The sequence below is a fragment of the Trachemys scripta genome, chromosome 18, assembly GCF_013100865.1.
Source record: "Trachemys scripta elegans isolate TJP31775 chromosome 18, CAS_Tse_1.0, whole genome shotgun sequence".
Lineage (NCBI taxonomy): Eukaryota > Metazoa > Chordata > Testudines > Emydidae > Trachemys > Trachemys scripta.
This window is the reverse complement of record NC_048315.1, coordinates 16,158,719-16,177,781: the sequence shown is the minus strand read 5'-3', so window position 1 is coordinate 16,177,781 and position 19,063 is coordinate 16,158,719. Positions and strand designations below refer to the sequence as shown.

Below are 19,063 nucleotides of genomic sequence, written 5' to 3'. Positions count from 1 at the left end.
CTAACTGCCCGCATAGACTTTGCTAGTGCGCTCTAAAAGGTACCTAGTTTTGTGTGTTAGAGTGCACCAGCAAGGTTCATAAAGGGCAGTTAGACCACAGCACGTTAGCGTGCTTTGCACATCACAGCCATCTGGCGTGCTTTGCCCTGTGGTGTAGACAAGTCCTCTGTTTCTAACTTTTGGAGACTTGGACTTGTTTCCATTGAAGTCCGTGGCAAAACTCCCATTAACTTCAGTGGTGTAGGGTCAGTTCACTGCCCATTATGACCAGGGTTGTGAATCTTCTGGAAAACTAGACAATCTTGAGTTTTCTTACTATTTTGAAATAGAGGAGGCACATGGTGCAGTGAATATGGCCAGGGACTCAGAGGCAAAGCCTTTGGCTCTGCCATGGTAGCATCACTATTGATCTATTATCTAACTTGAGCTACAGTCTAGATTTTTTTTTTCCATCAACCAGAACAGGTGCATCTGCACTTTGCCCAAGTGGGACCAAGTTGGCAGGTGCCCAAAGGCTGTACCTTAATGGCATGAAATGGCGTTGTGGCCCATATACAATGTTCCCCCTTAATTCCAGGGGGCGCAAGGTAGATGGAGGTGGGACATTGTGTGCTGGGACCTCTGCAAACCCTGTTAACGACAAGGGTGCCCAGCAGAGCTGATTTTTCCCAGAGATGGAAATGAATAATTTTCATTTTTCATCCTTAACGCTGCCTGCCCGCATGAAAATGGTTTGACCTTGCAGTTCGGTGCCCTGTGCGGACGTGTTCTGGGAAATGGCAGACTTCATTAAGATCCCTGCTAACCTGTGGTCCCAGAGTGACAAAGGGGGATCCTGGCAAGGGGCTTTGCTAGCCTGGGTCACTGAGATCCTCTGCAGCTCAGCAGCGGAGGCATCACCAAAGAGGGTTTTTTTTTTTTTTTATTCCTGTTTTATTTTACAAAGTCATTGAGCTAATAAGCTCTTTCCCCAGAGCATCCTGGGGAAAAACAAAACCCAGCCATCGGCTTACGCTGGGCACTCAGCGCTGGTAAGAAATGTCAGATGGTTTTAAGAGGATTTTTCTGGGTCAGGGTTGGCATAGCACAGTAGAGCTGCTGGAGCAACCATGATGAGCGCTCTGCCTTCCAAAGCGAGAGAGGAAGCTCTTTGCCCTGCTGCCTTGGGCCAGAAAGGCACCGTCCCTCTGCCATCCTGTTCGCAGGCATTTCTTCTCTCTCCCTCTGCCAGGAAATCCTTGGTAACCTTGCAAATGGGGTCATCAACATTCTGGTCCAATTTCAAGCTGAGCGCAGCTGTTCTTGTGAAACCCAAAGAAAATCCTTTGCTACGAGAGAGAATGATTCCAAGACACAGTGTTTAATGTTTTCTTTTCCAGGCAACCAGAACAAACATCTGGCTCTGGAAAGAAAGGGTACCCTTATATTTCACTGTAGCCCTCTCGAGTAGCAGGGAATAGTGCGAGCTGATTCCCAAGAGAGAGGCAGGGTATAGTAGCGTGTCACCACCCAGCGAGATCAGCCCATCAGCACTGAAGAATAAAGTGATTGTTAAGAGTTGTGTAGAGAGGGAATTAAAAAATTGAATGCTCCCCTCTGAGCTGTACAGCAACCGCTTGTGCTGTGGTGGACCTGATCCCAGCTAGTCAAGTTGCTGCCTCTGGTTGGAATGGATTCGCCGCTGCTCCAGCTAGCTTCAGACAAAGAATCCCAGCCTGGGGGCTTTTATCTTACTGTGACTGCAGTACTGGCAAACAGCCTTGGAGAAGGGGAAAGATTTCCTGTATGCCTCTTTGCGGAGCGTGGTAGAGATCCTGTGTGTGCATTAACAATCCACTTATGGGAAGAGCTGGCATGGAGATCTCTGCAACAGAATGCAGATGTACTTCATGAAATGCAGTCATTCTCTTTTATCTAATAAAGAATTGCTTCCACCCTCATTAACTTATTTCATGCACAAGTAACCGCCAGCCTCTGCAAGGCTGAGTGCGCGGGCATCCTTCCTGCTTAGGTGGGATCTTCGGTGACAGAGTAATCCTCCTCCACCACGCAGTGTGAATTGGCACTTCATCAGCAGAGGACTCACAGGTGTCAGTAACCTGACCTCCAGTGCCAGACTCTGCGTATGGCTACCTGCTGGCAAATCCAGAACCCACGCCTTGACTGCAGTGAGTTCACTGTGCATTTATACTGATGTAAATGAAAGTAGAACCTGGACTTCAGTTTTTATCCTCCCTTTCCTGGCCCTTACTTAAACTGTGGCTGGTGCCTTTCGTAAACTGCGGCGCCTTCCTTAGAGTCTTGTGTCGGCATCTGTTCTCTGATCCTATATGTCCCCTAATCTTAGGGTTACCATATTTCCACAATCAAAAAAGAGGACACGGGGGGGGGGGGAGCCCTGCCCCCTCCTGAGAACCCCCCATCCTAACTGTCCCCCTAGGACCCTACCTGTCCCCTGACTGCCCTGACCCTTATCTACACCCCCAGCCCATATTCACATCCCCACCCCCAGACAGACCCCCGGGACTCCCATGCCCTATCCAACTGCTCCCCGCCCACTGACAGAACCCCCAGAACTCCCGACCCATCCCACCTCTTCTGCTCCCTGCCTGCCTCGACCCCTCTCCACACCCCTGCCCCCGACAGTCCCCCCAAACTCTCGACCCATCCAACCCACCCCCCCACTCCCTGTCCCCTGACTGCCCCCCTTCTCTAACTCCCTGGCCCCCTTACCATGCCGCTCGGCTTAGAACAGGTGTCTGTCTCCGTGCCCCAAGGAGCGCCACGCCACGCCCATGCGCTGCCAAGCGGCGTGCTGAGACTGTGGAGGAGGGGGGAAGCTGCCCCGTTCCCTCACAGGCGCACAGCCCCCTCCCCCAGCGCTGCCGGGCGGTGTGCTAAGGCCGCAGGGGATGGGGGGAGCCGGGAAGGGGCTTTGGCTGCAAAGGCCCCAATGAGAGCGGCGCTCGGCCGCCCTGTTAGCCATTTTTCGGTCATAAATAGCCGACCGGGGGGAAATCCCAGACGTTTTTAGAAACCCCCCCCCCCCCCCCCCCGGACAGCTATTTAAGGAGCGAAAAGCCGGACATGTCCGGGGAAAGCCGGACGTATGGTAGCCCTACCTAATCTTCTTCCAGCTGGCCCTCTCCCTTTGGAGATAGCTGCCTCCGCTAGAGCGGGCACCTTCTCACCAGCTCGCACGTGCTCTCTCTTATTCAGACTCTGGATGGATTTGAAATGCAAAGAGCTGGCTGCAGAACTGGGCCAGAGCTCTCTTCAGGGCATGAAATGAAGGTTGGTCTGGTGCCTTCTTGTTTCAGCACCTGAGAATCACACCCAGCCCCTGAGAATCACACCCAGCCCCTCACAGGCACGAAGCGCCAAATTTATCTCTGTGCTAATGCGAGGGCAGGAAGGGGACACTCTGTTTTAAGGCTGTGAGCCTGGGCCAGGGGCTGCACTGGCTTCTAACTTGCACCCTTGCTTTCATGCTACCTATGGGCCAGGCAGGGGAATGGTTTTGCCGAGGTGTAAGAGTGCCCTGGCTAAAGCATCCTTCCACCCCCTGTTGCACTCCTACCCCTGGAGTGCCTGGAGAGGCAGCATAGAGTTGGTGGAGTGGGCCCTCTCGCTGGTGGTGGCCCAAGGGCTCGGGAGTGGCCAGCGCCTGCCCTACCACCATTGGTGGGAAAGGACCATAGCATGACTCTGAATCTGGCCCTACAGCTCCCATCCTTGAGGAGGGCTTCCTAGTGGAGGAGTCGGGATCAATTCCATCATCACTGCCCGCTAGCCTCCTTTTTCCTTACACTTTATTGGAAAGGCCTGGCGCTGGTCAGCAGGCTTTGTGAGGGCTTTTTCGCGCTCTCCAAAACTCCCGCTTCGCAGCCATGTTCCATGGTGAAAGGCACCTCTTAGTCTTCCCGCTGGCTCAGACGTGGTCAGTCACTGAGGAGAGGAGCATGAGGAGACGGGATAATGTGGATTGCTGCCCACTAAGGGCCAGTCTGAAGCCACTAAATGCCTTTCTCGTGGGACCTCTCTCAGGAGGTGTCTGAAACACCATTCTAGCAATGAAAGGCTCCTCCTTTACTCACCCCCACCCCAGCACTCCAAACAAGTCTCCTTTTTTTTAGCTGTCTTTTCGGTTCCCTTTCAGGGTGAGATTGGTCCCAGGGCCTGCAGGGAAACAGTCAGGTTTCTGCTCTTGGTTGCCCCCGAGTTCCTGCCTTTTGCAGTTATTGTCTGGGTAGCAAATCGAGTTAAGTACAGCTAGCTTCATTCTTATTCCTCAGGCGGGCGCGCCGAGGCTCAGCTGGTTTTCTAATCTTGCTTCATTAGAAATTCTCTGCCCTCCCTTTTATCTGCTTGCAGCTTCAAGCACATGATTTACAATCTGGTTTGAATGGCTCAGAATCATTACTGTCTAATTTGCCACCCTTTATTTGCAAAATTAAAGCCCGGAAGCGTCTCTTGCCCCTTCTGAAAGATTTGGTGGAAGGGCCGTAGCTGACCACACATTTCCTCCACAGCCGGTGTTCAATACTATCGCAGTGGTTCTTTAACAGTGGGGAAGGGCCAGCGGAGAGGAGGGTGTGCACAGAGATGCCGGCCTCAGAATCTTGCTGGGTGAGTGAACTGAAGACCAGTTCCCTGACCTTTAGTTTTGTTTAGGAGGGGTGGGGGTTGACTCCATTTGGACCAGTGAGGGGCTCGGCTGGGACTGGTACGGACACTGGGAAGACAGAACACCTTGCTTTGCGTGTGAGCCTCGCTTTACTGTCATGTGATATGGCCAGGGTACCGCTGAGGGGTTCAGTTGTTTGCAAAGCACTTGGAGACCCTGGGACAAAAGACACTCTCGAAATGCACGGTGCTGCGCTTGCAGTCACCAGCACAGGAAAGTAGCTGGCTCCGGATGCAGCAGGACTCAGTCCAGGGCATGGCTGGTAGAGATTGGAAGGAGAATATCAGGGATTTGAGGGGCTGAGTCGACTCCTGGCTCTGTGTTGGGGAGGTGTGCCTCGAAGGAAAAGGGGAAGGTTTCCAGCAAGTCAGGCTGGAGAGCAAATACTTCAGAAGCACTGGATGCAGATCCTTTTGCATAGGCAGAAGCGTGGGAGGAGAAGGGGAAAGAAGCACAGAAAGATGGAGCGGAGGACAAGGAAGAGCTGAGGTTTTAAAGCAGTGCAGATGCATGTGGTAAATATTCCAGCGAACGGGGCGGAGCAGAGGAGCGGTGTTTAGTGTCAGTTGTAATTGATCTATTGATGCGTTTAAGCAGCGTTTTCATAAATCAGCATGCCGTTGTATCCTCTTGACAGGCTAGTCCTCCTGTTTTGAGCTACAGCTTTCCAGACAGGAGGAAAGGAAATCACTTGTGTTTGGCAAAAACGAACGCTGGCTGAGACGGGCCAAAAGTTTGTGTGCTACGAGGGTGGGACTTTGGCCTAACTCTGCCGCTAGAGGTGTTTTACCATGGACTCCTGGAGGAGCAGTAAGGCCAGCTGCTGAGTGCTTCTGGAAAATTTCATCTAAATTGGTGTGTTCTGTATTACAGTGGCACCTAAAGACCGCAACTGAGATCACTAGCCACTGTACGGACACATGGCAAGTCTTTGCCTGGCAGAACTTACAGCAGAAATAGACAAGCCCGACAAGTGTTGGGAGAAAAGAAGGATTGTTCTATATTGCTCCGATTTTTAAAAAAGCACCTTATGACCTATTTTGTCTGCTCTTTCTGTAAATTGTGAATCAAGTATTCTTTATTTGTATCATGTTGGCATCTGGGATTCCCAGGCATGGCCCAGGACCCCAATGCGCTAGGTGCTGTACGAACATAGAACAAAAAGGGGAGACCTGCCCCAAAGAGCTTCCAATCTAAGTGCAAGTCAAGAGACAACAGGTGGCTAAAGGCAGATGGATAAAGGAGCGTAGAGTATGGCATGGATGCTGAAATACAGTAAGACACGATGCAATTTTTATGTATGGGACCAAATTTTCTGCTGGTATAAATTGGCCCAATTCTATTGACTTCCATGATGCAGGGCCAGTTTACATCAGCAGAGAAGTCATATGACTTGGAGGTCATTAGTGGCATTTTTAGAGTGAATGAAACACACTCCCATGGCAGAGGAGGTCTCTAGGCATATCCTGCCTTCTTCCTGTAATAGCTTCCAAATGCTGACCCCCAGAACACTGGTTTCAATGGCACCGCGTTTACAGTGTAATAATAGAAGGGAGCTCATAATAGGCTTATAATCACCAGGAGTCTTTTTTTTTTAATTGTTCAGTACTGAAAAGGTACTGAAACAAGGGGCCAGGATGAAAAGAAGAGGCTTAAAGAAAAGGTTCCCGATGCTGCTTCTCGAATGGCTTTTTGGGAGAGTAAATGGCTTTGAAATTTCAAACGGTTGGGCCATTGAGAGAATGGGAGAAGGCATGTCAGCCTAGCTGCAATTACAGCGTATCCTAGCTACTGTCAGCGCTGAAGGTTTTCGTAGTGTTTCCCCTAGAGCTGCACTTAATTTTGAAAACTCTGTGCTGGGACCATGTGGGTTCAGAAACACACACGGGGCTGAAGGGGAGTCGAGGAGGATGTGAGATGTAAGAACATGTAAAACCAGGCAATCCAGCAGTACTGTGGGGGGAATATAGATTTATGTTTGTGACTTCATCCTGGGGGCTTGGTGACAGGAGGAAACTGCCCCAGTTTGTTCTCTCCTGATCTTTGTGTTACTGCTTCAGTCTCCCTTCTCCCTCTTAGAGCTCCTAGTGGGAACTGCATCTGGAATGAGGAGTGGGTAAGTGAGTTGCGGAGCTGAAACTCTGTCTGGGATTTTGCTGTCATGATTTGTTACACGTTGCCCGAAGCCCAAAATGGAATTATTACCCAGCGATTCAAAATGTGGTTGCAGTTTTGTATTCATACATGGCTCAGCGCTCCAGATCGGTCCACTGCCCAGGCCCCTCCATGACTCTTGTTTTCCTTCTTTTCCTACTGTTACTTTCCTTTTCTTCCTTCCTGTCCCCAGCTCTGCCAGTCCTTTTTACCAGTCCTTTTCTGTCTATAACGTTGCGGTGCAAAAATCTGGCAACTGGCATGACACACCCAGGACAGAGGTGAAGCAGCATCTTCATGGTCTTCTCAGCTTGGATGTTCTTCAACTTTAAACAAGTGGTGGGCCAACCTCAGAAGCCTGGGAAGTTTTGTTTCTGAAAAACACTCAACAATATCAGCTCTTGGGCTTACATATATAGGCTAGAAGAGCAGGCCTCTCTTGTGATTTCTGGTACCTCCTGCTTTTGGTTGTGCCAGAATGACCCAAAGGACTGTCTTTCTGTGGGCATGCGTGCGTGGTATTTCGGCTCTTCTGATTATAGGCCTATCTATTATCCCAGAGTGGTTTAGCCACACACCAAATAGGAAACTAATGAAAAGAATTCACTAAACTTTTCCAAACCCCAAATAAGTTTGGTTTGGTTGTGGGGTGGAAGGTCAGCAGTGATCTTTTGTTCCCCAAACCGGTGAAGCCACCCCTACTGTACATATCGGAGACCTTCCTGAGAAATTGCAGTGCAAATGGTTGACCTGCTTCTTATCTCCCCTTTTCCAGTTTTACACTGGTGTTGCTCTAGTGACGCCAATGAAGTCACTACTGATTTATACCAGTGTAAGGGAGAGGAGAATCAGGCCCAATATACTAAATGCTGGTAGTGGAGAAGTACTTCATTTTTATTTCTACTGCTTCTGGAGGAGGGCGAGTTCTCCACTTTTTAGCTTGTGGTGATGGGGGTAGTTTGTTTTTTAAAGCAGAGCCAGGTGTGTCTGTCTACAGGTTTTGCCTATGTGGGTAAAAATAAATGTGTATTTTCATTTGACTCCTATGCAGACACTGTTTAACAACTTTTAGATGGATTGAGTTGGTTGTGTGGTAACCCAAGTGGGAGCTTTGATTACAGAACACATCTGATTTGCTTGTGTAGTCATGGCCATGCGGATTGTATGGAGAGTGTTGCATCTGTCGGTAATGCTGTGCTTATTGCCTCCATGAACTCGTTTATTTGTATCATCATGGCGCCTAGACGCTCTAGTCCTAGACCAGGACCGCATTGTGCTAGGTGCTGTACAAACACAGAACACAAAGCCAGTCCCTGTCCCAAAGAGCTTCCAATCTAGGTCTGACGAGACAATGGATGGATACAGATAGATGGGAGAGTACAAGGAAACAGTGACACAATATTGGTCAGCGTGATAGGCAGCGGTCTCTGCACACCATTGGCCCAACTGCTGGCATGTTTTTGTAGGCATCGTTTTCAGGGAACGTTTCTGAGCAGGATAATGAGGTGGCTTCGGGGATGCTGTCGGGGGAGCTCCTCCCAAGCATGCAGGGCAGCATGGGAGAAAGCATGAAGGTCTTGTTTGAGAACGTTAACAAGTGGGTGATCTGGAGATGAGTGTTGACATCTGGATAGCAAATGAGAGATGATTGGTAGGGTGGAGTGCATAGGTGCTGGAGCCAGGGGTGTGGTGGGTGCTGCCGCACCCCTTGGTTTCCAGTACTTACAGGGTTTACACTTTGGTTCAATGGCTCTCAGCACCCCCACTTTAAAAATTGTTCCAGCCCCCCTGGTAGAGAAAGGCCATGCTGTCGGATCAGCACTATTCAGCCATGTGGATTTGGATCAAGTGACTCTTGGGTTCACAACTGATATAACTTCATATGGATTTTAATCAAAAGCTTGGATTAAAGAAAATATAGTATGTCCAGTTTTGCGTAAATCGGGTTTGCGTAACCTGGGGAGCGTCTGTATTACAAAAGGGCTTTAAAGTAACTTCTCTCTCTGTAGCAAAACCTCACTGCAACTCACACCTGCTTAGGTTGAAAGAGGGAGGTTAAAATTAGATGTCTGGGTGCCACTGTCTCTGATTTTCAGGGCTGGTTTTGCTGAAGTTTACCAAGATGAGGTGGATGTTAAATTTGTGGCTTTATTTGAATAACATCCCATTGATATAACTGGAGTTTCTGTGTAGGAAGCATTATCTAGCAGTTAGTGTGTGACCAACAGACAGGAATTAGGGTTCTGGACCCCATTCTACCACTTCTGCATCTGTTAAATGGAAATGCCTCCATACCACCCAGCGATGTTGTGAGGCCAAGCTGATGAATATTGGCAAAGCAGTGGGTCAGAAGGCTGTACAGAACTACAGAGCATTATTATAGCTTGCCAGGGATCTTTTATGGAGCAGGATTTTGTTTCTGCTTCCTAAGATATCTCTACCTGACTGGAAGCGGGACACTGATGATGAGTCTGATAAAGAAAGAACTTTAATTTTTCTTAGCCCCTCTTCGCAGCTCGAGACAGACGGTCAAGAGCTCAGCCTACCATAGTCTGTGCTGAATTTTACCACGAATTTTGCTTCCATTTTAGAGACCCAGATAAAGGCCAGATTTTCCGGAGTGCTCAGGTTGTCAGAAGTCAAGCGTGCTGGAAATCCAGCCATTTACTATGGGGCCTAAATAGAAGCTGACCTCTTGTGAAAAATCTGGACCCTATGGTGACCCTCAAGTAATAACCAGGGGCGGCTCCGGACACCAGTGCAGCAACCAACGTGCCTGGGGCGGCAAGCCGCGGGGGGTGGCCTGCCGGTCGCTGTGAGGGCGGCAGTCAGGCAGCCTTTGGCGGTGTGCCTGTGGGAGGTCTGCTGGTCCTGCGGATTCGGCGGCAATTCGGTGGTGGGTTCGCCGAAGCTGCGAGACCAGCAGATCACCCAGAGAAACGCCACCGAAGGCCGCCTGACTGCTGTGCTTGGGGCAGCAAAAAACATAGATCCGCCCCTGGTAATAACCCCCCAATCTCTGTGCCATCACATTAGCTAATGGAACCGAAAGAACCAGCCTGTGCTGCTGCTGAAAAGTCAAGCCTATGACCCCATTGGTAAGTGTTCCTTGTCCCAGTGGGACTGATGGAGAGTTCTGGTCTTATCACCCGCCAGAGTTTACACCTGCTTTGCATTTTGCTCATGCTGTCATGGAGCTTTCTTGGAGAAAGCAAATCGAATGGAATTCTATTCTATTCTAATCAAATCTTGTCCCAATAAAGCCCTGTTTTTAAGGTGGTGACTCTTTTAAGGTGGCACTTTAAAAAATAATAATTCTCCCCCCCCCCCTTTCTTTTTGCATGTTCCAGCTGTACTTCGGAGCATGGTTGTAATTCCCTTTATCCCCTCTCTCATAATGAAAGAACCTGTTGTATATTGAAATTGGCCCTGGCAGTGTGTAATTATTTCACTGCAAAGTCTCTCTCTATAAGGGCCTCCTTTCTTTGGGAGCAAATGGCAGAGACCCTTGCTGCTAGGACCCTCCTCAGGAAAAGTTTATCACATGATGAAGGCAACAGTAGGAAGGAGAAACCAAATGGCAGCCCAGTCCCTACAGGAAGATTCTCTCCCACTGGGAAGCCTAATGCTCTATTCTCAGTGCTAAAATTCAGATTGCTTCATGGTTATATTTGCCAATATATGTTTATTCCACCCTCTCTTTCCCTTACTCCCCCGATGAGGTTTTCAGAGCTGAGTATTAACCTAATGATTCACAGAAGGGTTCTCTTAGTTCCATAATTCAATATGGTAATGGTGACTCACGTAGTTAGAAGGATATGTGGGAGGCAACTGTTTGTTCCTTAAATCGATGCAAGAATTGCTATGTCTAAAAGCGAAGTCTAGCGAGAAGCTCTGTCCCTCTTTCTCTTTCATCTGTTTCCATCATGCAGCTTCATCGCACGATACATGTTTATCGAGGAATGTTTGGTTAAATGGATCCAAGCCTCGATCATGGGTTCTGTTACGTGTTGTATATGTGAGGCCAGCAAGAAGATAGATGTTCTGCAGCAAATCCTCTCCACCTTCCCCTTGTTTTATGCACCCAGGCCATGCAAAAGAGAGCCGAGAGTTGCTGCATTTTCCTATCTGGGACTCCCACACAATGCTAGTATAGGTAGCGATGCACCCAAAGCTCAGGTGCAGAAAGTGGGGAGAGAAAGAGAGAGGAGCATAAAATCCCCTGACTATTCTCAGGGGGGAGACTTGCCAGCAGGCAAATGTTAGAGCAGCCCCTAGGTTTCTCTAACCTTCACTGTGGGCTGAGCAGAGAATCCAGGAGCTGTTATCTGGCTTCCTGATATCCATTGTGTTCCACTGCAGCCAGGGTGAATGTGATGAAGCAGAGAACCTGGCCTTGTGATGCCGCATTGAGCAGACAATGCAGTAAGTGATGGGAGGCTTTTCTCAGGAACTAAGCTTGGTAATGCTGTGTGCCTAGAAGGTGTACCATGTGGGGGTCAGGGTTGGATTGTGGTTGCAAAGTTCTGTGATGATTTTGGTTTTCTGTCTCTGATAGAAGTAAAATAATTTGCATATGGGCATCTTGCCCCACGGGTTGAATTTTCTAATTGCTTCTCTTTTCAGTTTCCCTGCTTCCATGCAGTGGTGGCTGGAACCGGTTCTCATCATGTACAGTAAAATAAAATATAGGCCAGTACAGTAAGCCCGGCATACAGGAAAATAAGACACCGAGCGGGTTTTTAGCAGATGAATGAACTTGTGAGGAGTTCAGATTTGATTGCCTGACACATTGTACCTCGGCAAGGAGTGAGATGACCCAGTTTTGCTTGGTTTAACTGACTCATTCAGTTTCTTCTGACAGCCTGCATCCCACAATAACAGAACTGCTTGCTAATGCTTTCCACTGGAGGTGATCAGCATTTCTCAATCCAAGTCAGGCTTCTGGATCGCAAATGCTAATCGGCTGCTTTTTCCTCTGCCCCCCCAGATAACTAGTTCTCGTGTGTTCTTGACTCAGGCAGTGCAGCATTTGGTTTCCCCACTTGTGCTTTCTGTCACGTGCACAGAGATTCCTTGTGTCCCTTTAATAATAGTAAAAAGGCTGTTGAGCACAGCACTATAATAATATTCAGGGATTTCGGGTAACGAGGTTGATACTGAAAACGAGCATTCAGCTTGCTAATTTCCTGCTGCCTCGCTGCAAGCCAGGGTGGCCCAGTGGAGGGGGCTCTGGACTTCACTGGGACTCAGAAGACCTGAGTTCTACTCCTAGGCCTGACACTGACCTGCTGGATGACCTTGGGCAAGTCCCTTTCCTTCTCTGTGTTCCTTTCTACTCTGTTTGCCTGTCTTGTCAATTTAGACTGTAAACTCTTCAGGCCAGCGATTCTCTTGCTATGGGTCTGTTCAGCACCCAGCCCAATTCACAGATTATAAAGCCAGAAGGGACCATTGTGATCATCCAATGGGAACTCCACCTCCCCCCAGGGGCTGCAGAGATGGCTAGCAGCTATCCGCTTCCAGGAATGGCGTGGGGCCATGGCATGCAGGCAGCCTGCCTGAGCCCTGCTGCGCTGCCAGCCGGGAGCCGCCTGTGGTAAGCGCCTCCCGGCTGGAGCCTGCACCTTGCACCCCCTCCCGCAACCCCCCCCCCCCACCCCAAGTCAGAACCCCCTCCTGCACCCAAATGCCCTGCACCAACCCGGAGCCCCCTCCTGTACCAAACTCTCTCTTCCAGACCCTGTACCCCCTCCTCCTCCCCAACTCCCTGCTCCAGATCAGAATCCCCCTCCTGCACCCAAACTCCCTCCCAGACCCTGCACCCCTGCCCCAGCCCTGACCTGCACCAAACTCCCTCTCAGGAAATAGACTTGTATACAAGGGCCCCACAAAATCAAATAGTCCTGGCCCTACAGGAGAGTTAATCCAGCTCTGCTGACCAGTATGTTACATATCCCCCTCTGTGCCCCATCCACTGAGGAGGTGAGTGTCTGACAGTGTTCCTCTGCTGCCCCTGGCTCTTTAGCTCAGCCTGTAATCCAGGGTAGGCAACCTATGGCACGCGTGCCGATTGTCAGTGGCACTCACACTGCCCGGGTCCTGGCCACCGGTCCAGGGGGCTCTGCATTTTAATTTAATTTTAAATGAAGTGTCTTAAACATTTTAAAAACCTTATTTACTTTCCATACGACCATAGATTAGTTATATATTATAGACTTATAGAAACGTTCAAATGTATGACTGGCACGCAAAACCTTAAATTAGCGTGAATAAATGAAGACTCGGCACAGCACTTCTGGAAGGTTGCCGACCCCTGTGCTAGTCACTCATACTCTTAGCTCTGGAGATCCGTGGGTTAACCTCGGTGTCAGCCAAGCTGGTGCAACTGCGTCTGCAAAAGTAGTGGGTAAGGTATACATTTGTCTTGTTTTTTATTGTTTCAGGTGAATATGGCACTGACGGGGAAGCCCTCCAATGGGTCCCCCAATAACTCCAGACCTGACCAATGGAATACAGTTTTTCATCAGAAAAATGAAATCATCACCAGTTTAGTTTCTGCCTTAGATTCAATGGTGAGTGAGGCTACTTGCAATGGTGATTTTTGGGGGGAAGGGGAGCGGGGTGGGGGGGGGTCTGTGTGTGTATAGTGATTATACACCCATAAGGATCTGTTCACGGTTCAGGGAACATTGAAGGATAGGTTCTGAAATCAGCTGATGCACATTAGAGTCCTCTCCAATGGGCCACAGGGACCCAAATATGAAACCCAATACTTTAGCTAAACAAATGGGGCATATTCGTTTCAAGTGATGATTAACAGCGATATTGCAGCAACCTGAGAGGGTTTGACAGCCCCTGAAATCACAGGAGAGGCTCCGGATCTGAAAGCTTCCCCAGACCATTCTGCCACCAAGCAGCTCATTTTACATTGGGTTAATTGGGTTGAATAAGAGCTGGATTTAGATGGGAAGGATATTGAGTTCATCAAATTGTTCTCTGCTGCAGTAAAGCCCATCGAGCTGTTTGAGCTGTGAAATGAAAATCACGTGCCCATCCTGACAATCAGAGGGGCCATGAAGTCAGCTCCAGTTAATCTCGCGATGTGTATTGTTTTCCTATTAATATTTATGTTGGTACCAACTGAATTTATTTTTTCTTGATGTTTTACCACTGTTGTTGTGAGCTTTTATGCAACAAGGGAATGATAACAATGGCTTTGATCTCCAAGAACAAAGAAAATAACTTTCATGTCTGTTGACGTAAAACTCTCTGGAGAAATCTTACGCAAGTCAGTCTTGCTTACATAAACAAGATAACTGTCTGGATAAGTTTCTTGGACCAGAGCTAATCTTATTTTTAGCTGAAAAGTGTGTGTGTGTGTGTGTGTGTGTGTGGTGTGTGTGTGTTTACCCACACATGTAGTAAAATGTGATGAATTAAATATCCCTCCCATCTAAATCCAACTATAGTTAATTTTTATATAACTATGATTGTGTGTGTGTGTATACATCTATATTTGTGTTTCCCTCCGGAAAATGCTAACCATCCACCTCAAGACCCCATTAAGATATAGGTACCTGGAAAACCAAGGCACTCAAAATCACTAGTCATTTTTGAAGAGCTTAGCCATTTTTATATATATTACACAAAAAGCCTAATGCATATGCACAAGGAGGTATAGTTATCATCTTTCATTACATGATCACGCACGTGCAAGAATTGCACAAGTAACCTTAATTCTGGCATTTCCCAACTTTTTTTGAATGCTTGGCTTTGGAATCTTAATAATGTTGTTTTTAACGTAGGCTTTTGAGTGCGATTCTATGTATGTTTCATATAAAAATTTAAAAAAGAACTTGGAGTTAATTATATTTGAATTCTTGGTTTATACATATACATCCCACTCATTATTCCATTTTATATTTTTTCCCTTGACGGTTGTTTAGTTTAGTTGATTGAATGAGCTAATGTACCTCTTGCTGTTTTCATGAAAGGGATTTTTTTTCCAACTAAGCTTTTTCTAGTTTACTGATGGTAAATCATTATCCTACCCTCTTCATGTCTCCCCCAAAAAGGAATTATTTCCCATTACTTGGGATCCATCCACTTTTTGAGAACCAAGTCCAAAGGTGATGAAGAAGGCAATCTATGTTGCACGTTGATAAGAGGCTGTGTGACTAAGTGTACAAGACTCAAGTTGGGTCTCAGAGTATCTAAGCTCACATAGTTACATTCTGAGGAGCCGGAAGAAGGTGTTAATTACGCTGGGCTTTAGCTTTCTTCTAGTTGCTTTTCCTGCTACACCCATGTCTTCCAGCCACTTAGCATGTCAATTCTCCTGTCTAAAAAATGCCCTAGCGTTGGGCCAAATTCAGAGCTGGTGTGATAGGAGGTTTAAGTGGGTGAGAGTCTCAGGGAGTCTAAATTTGTGTAAATGCTGAGGAGGAAGGAAGAATGGGTAACCCATGCATTATTTGTATTGCTGTAATGTCTACGGATGCCAGTCAAAGATCAAAGCCATGGTGCTAGGTGCTGTACAGATGCTCAGTAAAAAGACTGGCCCTGGCCCTGGCCCCGGCCCCTAAAAGTTTACAGTCTGGGTTATGACAAGATGCAGGGTGGGGAGGGAAGGAATAGGACGAGGCAATGGTAAAGCAATCAAGTTATTGTATTATAAACAGGAGGTCTTGGCTCACCACCTGCCGAGCCATTGTCAGATCAGATGTAAGGCTCCCAAGACCAAAAGCAAAATCCTCACTCCTTTGCGTTCAGTGAGTACTTCACTGGATTGCGTTTTATCCCCTTAAACTTCCCTCTGAACTTGGTCCTTAATCTCAAGACAAGGAGGGTCTCTCTTCACAGTGGTGGGGCCTCTTAGCTTCTCGTATTGGGTTTAGACTTGATGGTAATAATCAAAGATTTCTTCAAGAGTGTGGGGCTCACTTAGGAGACCGTGTGAAGGAGCATACGTGGGCTATAATGGGCACTAAATAGAGTCAGAAAAGCACCAGATGTGTCCCCAGTGCACACCTACAGTTTGTGCAGCTCAAAGTGTTATGGACATGAGCATGACCCCAGCATTCCACAGAGGTGCACCATTCAGAGGAAGCCAAGCCAATGTGTGAAATTATTTGTACTGCCTTTTAGCAGGATTATTAAAAATTTTATTCTAACAAATATTTCCATGTAACTGAACAGGAGCGGTGTAATAAACCGGGAAACCTGGAAGTGCTGTATCTGATCCATTGGTGCATGGCCACTGCCTTGGAATCTCACGTGCCATTTGAAATCTATTGTGGCCTGGGTTGTGAGTTTTAAATTTATAATGAATGGCCTTCCGAAGGAAGGGGTGGAAGCCCCTCCATTCAAGTCACTTCGAAATCCAATAGAGAGAGGCTGGTGTTGGGGAAAGAACTTGGAAGAGGAGGGCTTAACTTCTGGCCCTATCACAAAATATCCTGCATGCCCTTGAGCGAGTCACTTAGTCTTTCTGTACCCTAGTTCCCCTCACTGTCAAATGAGGATAATAAAATTTCGGTTCTTCCGCTCTGTCTATTTAAATTGTAAGCTCTTTGGGGGCAGGGGCCATCTGTTGCTATGGATTTATTCAGCACAGCACAATATGATTCTGCTCTCAAATGGGGTTTCTAGATGGCACAAGAATACAAATAATTAACAACAACATTGGAAACATATTGTCAGGAACAATGGGTGGATAAGAGACCCTAATAGCCCATAATTTCTGTTTTGATTAAATACAGAAGGAGAGGGTCTTGACTGATGAAGACTTTGACTGCTAGCCAGCAAATATTTTGTCATTGAACTAAAAGTTCCCAGCAATTCTTTCTTTTTAATTAGAACCGACTAAATATGCTAATTCTTTTTCACAGGAAATTTTAGCAAATGTTTTGTTCTGTTCTTCAAGTGCTTGCTCGTGTCCATTCCAGTAGGTGTGTGTGTGCACCGCGTGCATGATTGTCGGAAGGTTTTCCCCTAGCGGTAGCTGCTGGGTTGGCTGTGGAGCACCCTAGAGTGGCGCCCTCCCTAGCTCCCCTGACCAGGGTATGCCTCACTCTCCGGGGGTTTAATCCTGCCAACGCTGCGGGAAGCCTATGCCCAAGGGCTTGCCACACGCACCGTGCCTTAAGTGCCTGGGTGAGGGCCAGCAAACAGAGAAGTACTCCATTTGCAGGAGCTTAAGACCCAGGACGAAGAGAGAGCAGGACTATCGCCTCAAGCTCCTTTTAATGGAAGCGGCTCTTTGCCCTCAGCCAGCACTGGAAGCGGCACCAGTGACATCAGTGCGCAGCGCACCGGCTTTGGTGCAGGACGCCGTGACACCGAAAAAAGACTCCTCCAGGGAGCATCGACACCACTGCCCGGCTCACAAAGCGGGTTCGAGCATGCGGCACTGCTCTCAGTCCCCGGTGCCACATAAGAAGGTGAACAGAGGCCGGTCTCCCGTCAGGAAACAGCACAGGGATCCCAGTGGGGTGTATCCTACGGCAGGGCACCCACAGCCTGGCCCTCAGATCCCGGCACTGTTGACTCCGGCCCTGCCAGGGGCTCCATCAAGTCTGGTGTTTGTGGACTCCCTGACTTGGGAGGAGTTGGAGGACGAGATTGATCTCCCCTCCACGCCGGATACCTTTGAGGAGGCGCGGGATCTTACTGCCATGATGGCACAGTCCTGGCCCTGCGGGGCGTGAGCAGCGGTGCAAGGCCTGGCACCGGCGATGGTGACGGTGCAGTGTATGGCACCTTTTGTGGCACCAATGGTGGCACTGCCACTCATTCAACACCGGGGCAAGCCAACGATGCTACGGCGCCGCTCCCCATCACCGCAGTACCGTTCACCAGCACCGTTGGGCTCCGCCCCTCCATGGTCTGGCTCAGACTATTCATCGGACTCTGATAATGAGTCGTCTATCTGCAGACATAGTCGGTACTGGTCTTCCAGGACATGCCAGCAGTATCCTGGCCCCCACAGTGCCAGGAGCAGGTACAGTGGCCCTTTTGGACTCCTTCCATCAGCTTGAGCTCCTCCTTGGGCCTACCCTGTGCTCCTCCTTCAGCCACGTCAGTGCCACGCCATACTCCCACAGCACCTGAAGACCCCCCAGATGACAAGGACCCTGGGTCTTCGCAAGTAGGTGGAACTCTTGAGCCAGCACCCCATGTGGTACCAGCACCACAGTCTGCCCCGAATACCCGAGCCAGCCTCCAGAGAGCCTGAGGGTCAGGAGGACCCGGTCCCAGAGGCCTCAGCATCCTCTTAGCCAGATGAGGCGGTGGCTGGCACCTCCACTACCACACTCCCAATAGGGTGCACCAGGACTACCTTAGGAGGGTGGCCCAAAACTTGCATCTCCGGGGTGCCAGAAGACTCGGCCCCAATGGTGGACATTGTTGCCCTGGAGGGTCCTTTTAGGGTAGCCTTGCCCTTTTATAAAGACCATACAAAACACCACAAAGGTGCTATGGCAGACCCCAGCCTCCATACCTCCCACGGCCAAAGGGGTGGAAAGGAAGCATTTTGTGCCGTAGAAGGGGTACGGACACCTTTTTACCCACCCTCAGCCTGGAACATTAGTGGTGGAGGCGTAAACCACAAAAAGTGGCAAGGTCAACCGGGTCCTGCCGGAAAGTCACGGGACGCTAAGAAGCTGGACCTTTTTCGGCCATAAAGTCGACTTGCTAATCAGCAAGCAGTGCTCAGCCCTACGCCTTCAATTCTTGGAGAGCGCTAGCTAAGTTCCCGGAATTGTTCCCGTCAGACTCGCACCCGGAGTTCGCAGCACTTCTTGAGGAGGGCAAGGTGGTGTCAAGGACTTCCCTCCAGGCCGCCCTAGACTCAGCTGACTCTGCGGCTCGGACCATGGCCACAGCAGTCGTCGTGAGACGGAGCGCCTGATTACAGGTTTTGGGCATACCCTCGGAGGTCCAGAACACCATTCAGGACCTGCCCTTTGACTGTGCGGGCTTGTTTGCCTAGAACACGGGCACCCGCTTGCACAGTCTGAAAGAATCGAGGGCGACATTGAAGCCCCTGGGAATCGACACTTCCACACCCCAGAGGAAGCCCTTCAAACACCAGCCCTCCCTTCTCCCTCCTGCTTCTACTCTGGACCCCCGAGGCAGGACTCAGCCAGGAGAAGGGGTAGGAATAATAGGAGGCGCCAGTCGCAGTTCTCCTCTGGCCAAGGTCAGGGCTCATCC

The 19,063-nt window shown here is 49.1% G+C and overlaps 1 protein-coding gene across 6 annotated transcripts in view; it reads left to right on the top strand.

Annotated features, from left to right (window-relative positions):
* GTF2IRD1 (GTF2I repeat domain containing 1) overlaps positions 1–19,063 on the top strand; it is a 170,939-nt gene that overhangs the window by 52,950 nt on the left and 98,926 nt on the right. For 5 of the 6 annotated variants that reach the window (XM_034752965.1, XM_034752961.1, XM_034752962.1 and 2 more), the window contains one exon: positions 13,288–13,416. In XM_034752965.1, the coding sequence (XP_034608856.1) occupies positions 13,294–13,416 (123 nt within the window). In that variant the 5' untranslated portion in view covers positions 13,288–13,293. Of the gene's footprint in view, positions 1–13,286; positions 13,417–19,063 lie in introns of those variants that run through there. The other variant, XM_034752966.1, reaches the window with a different exon arrangement.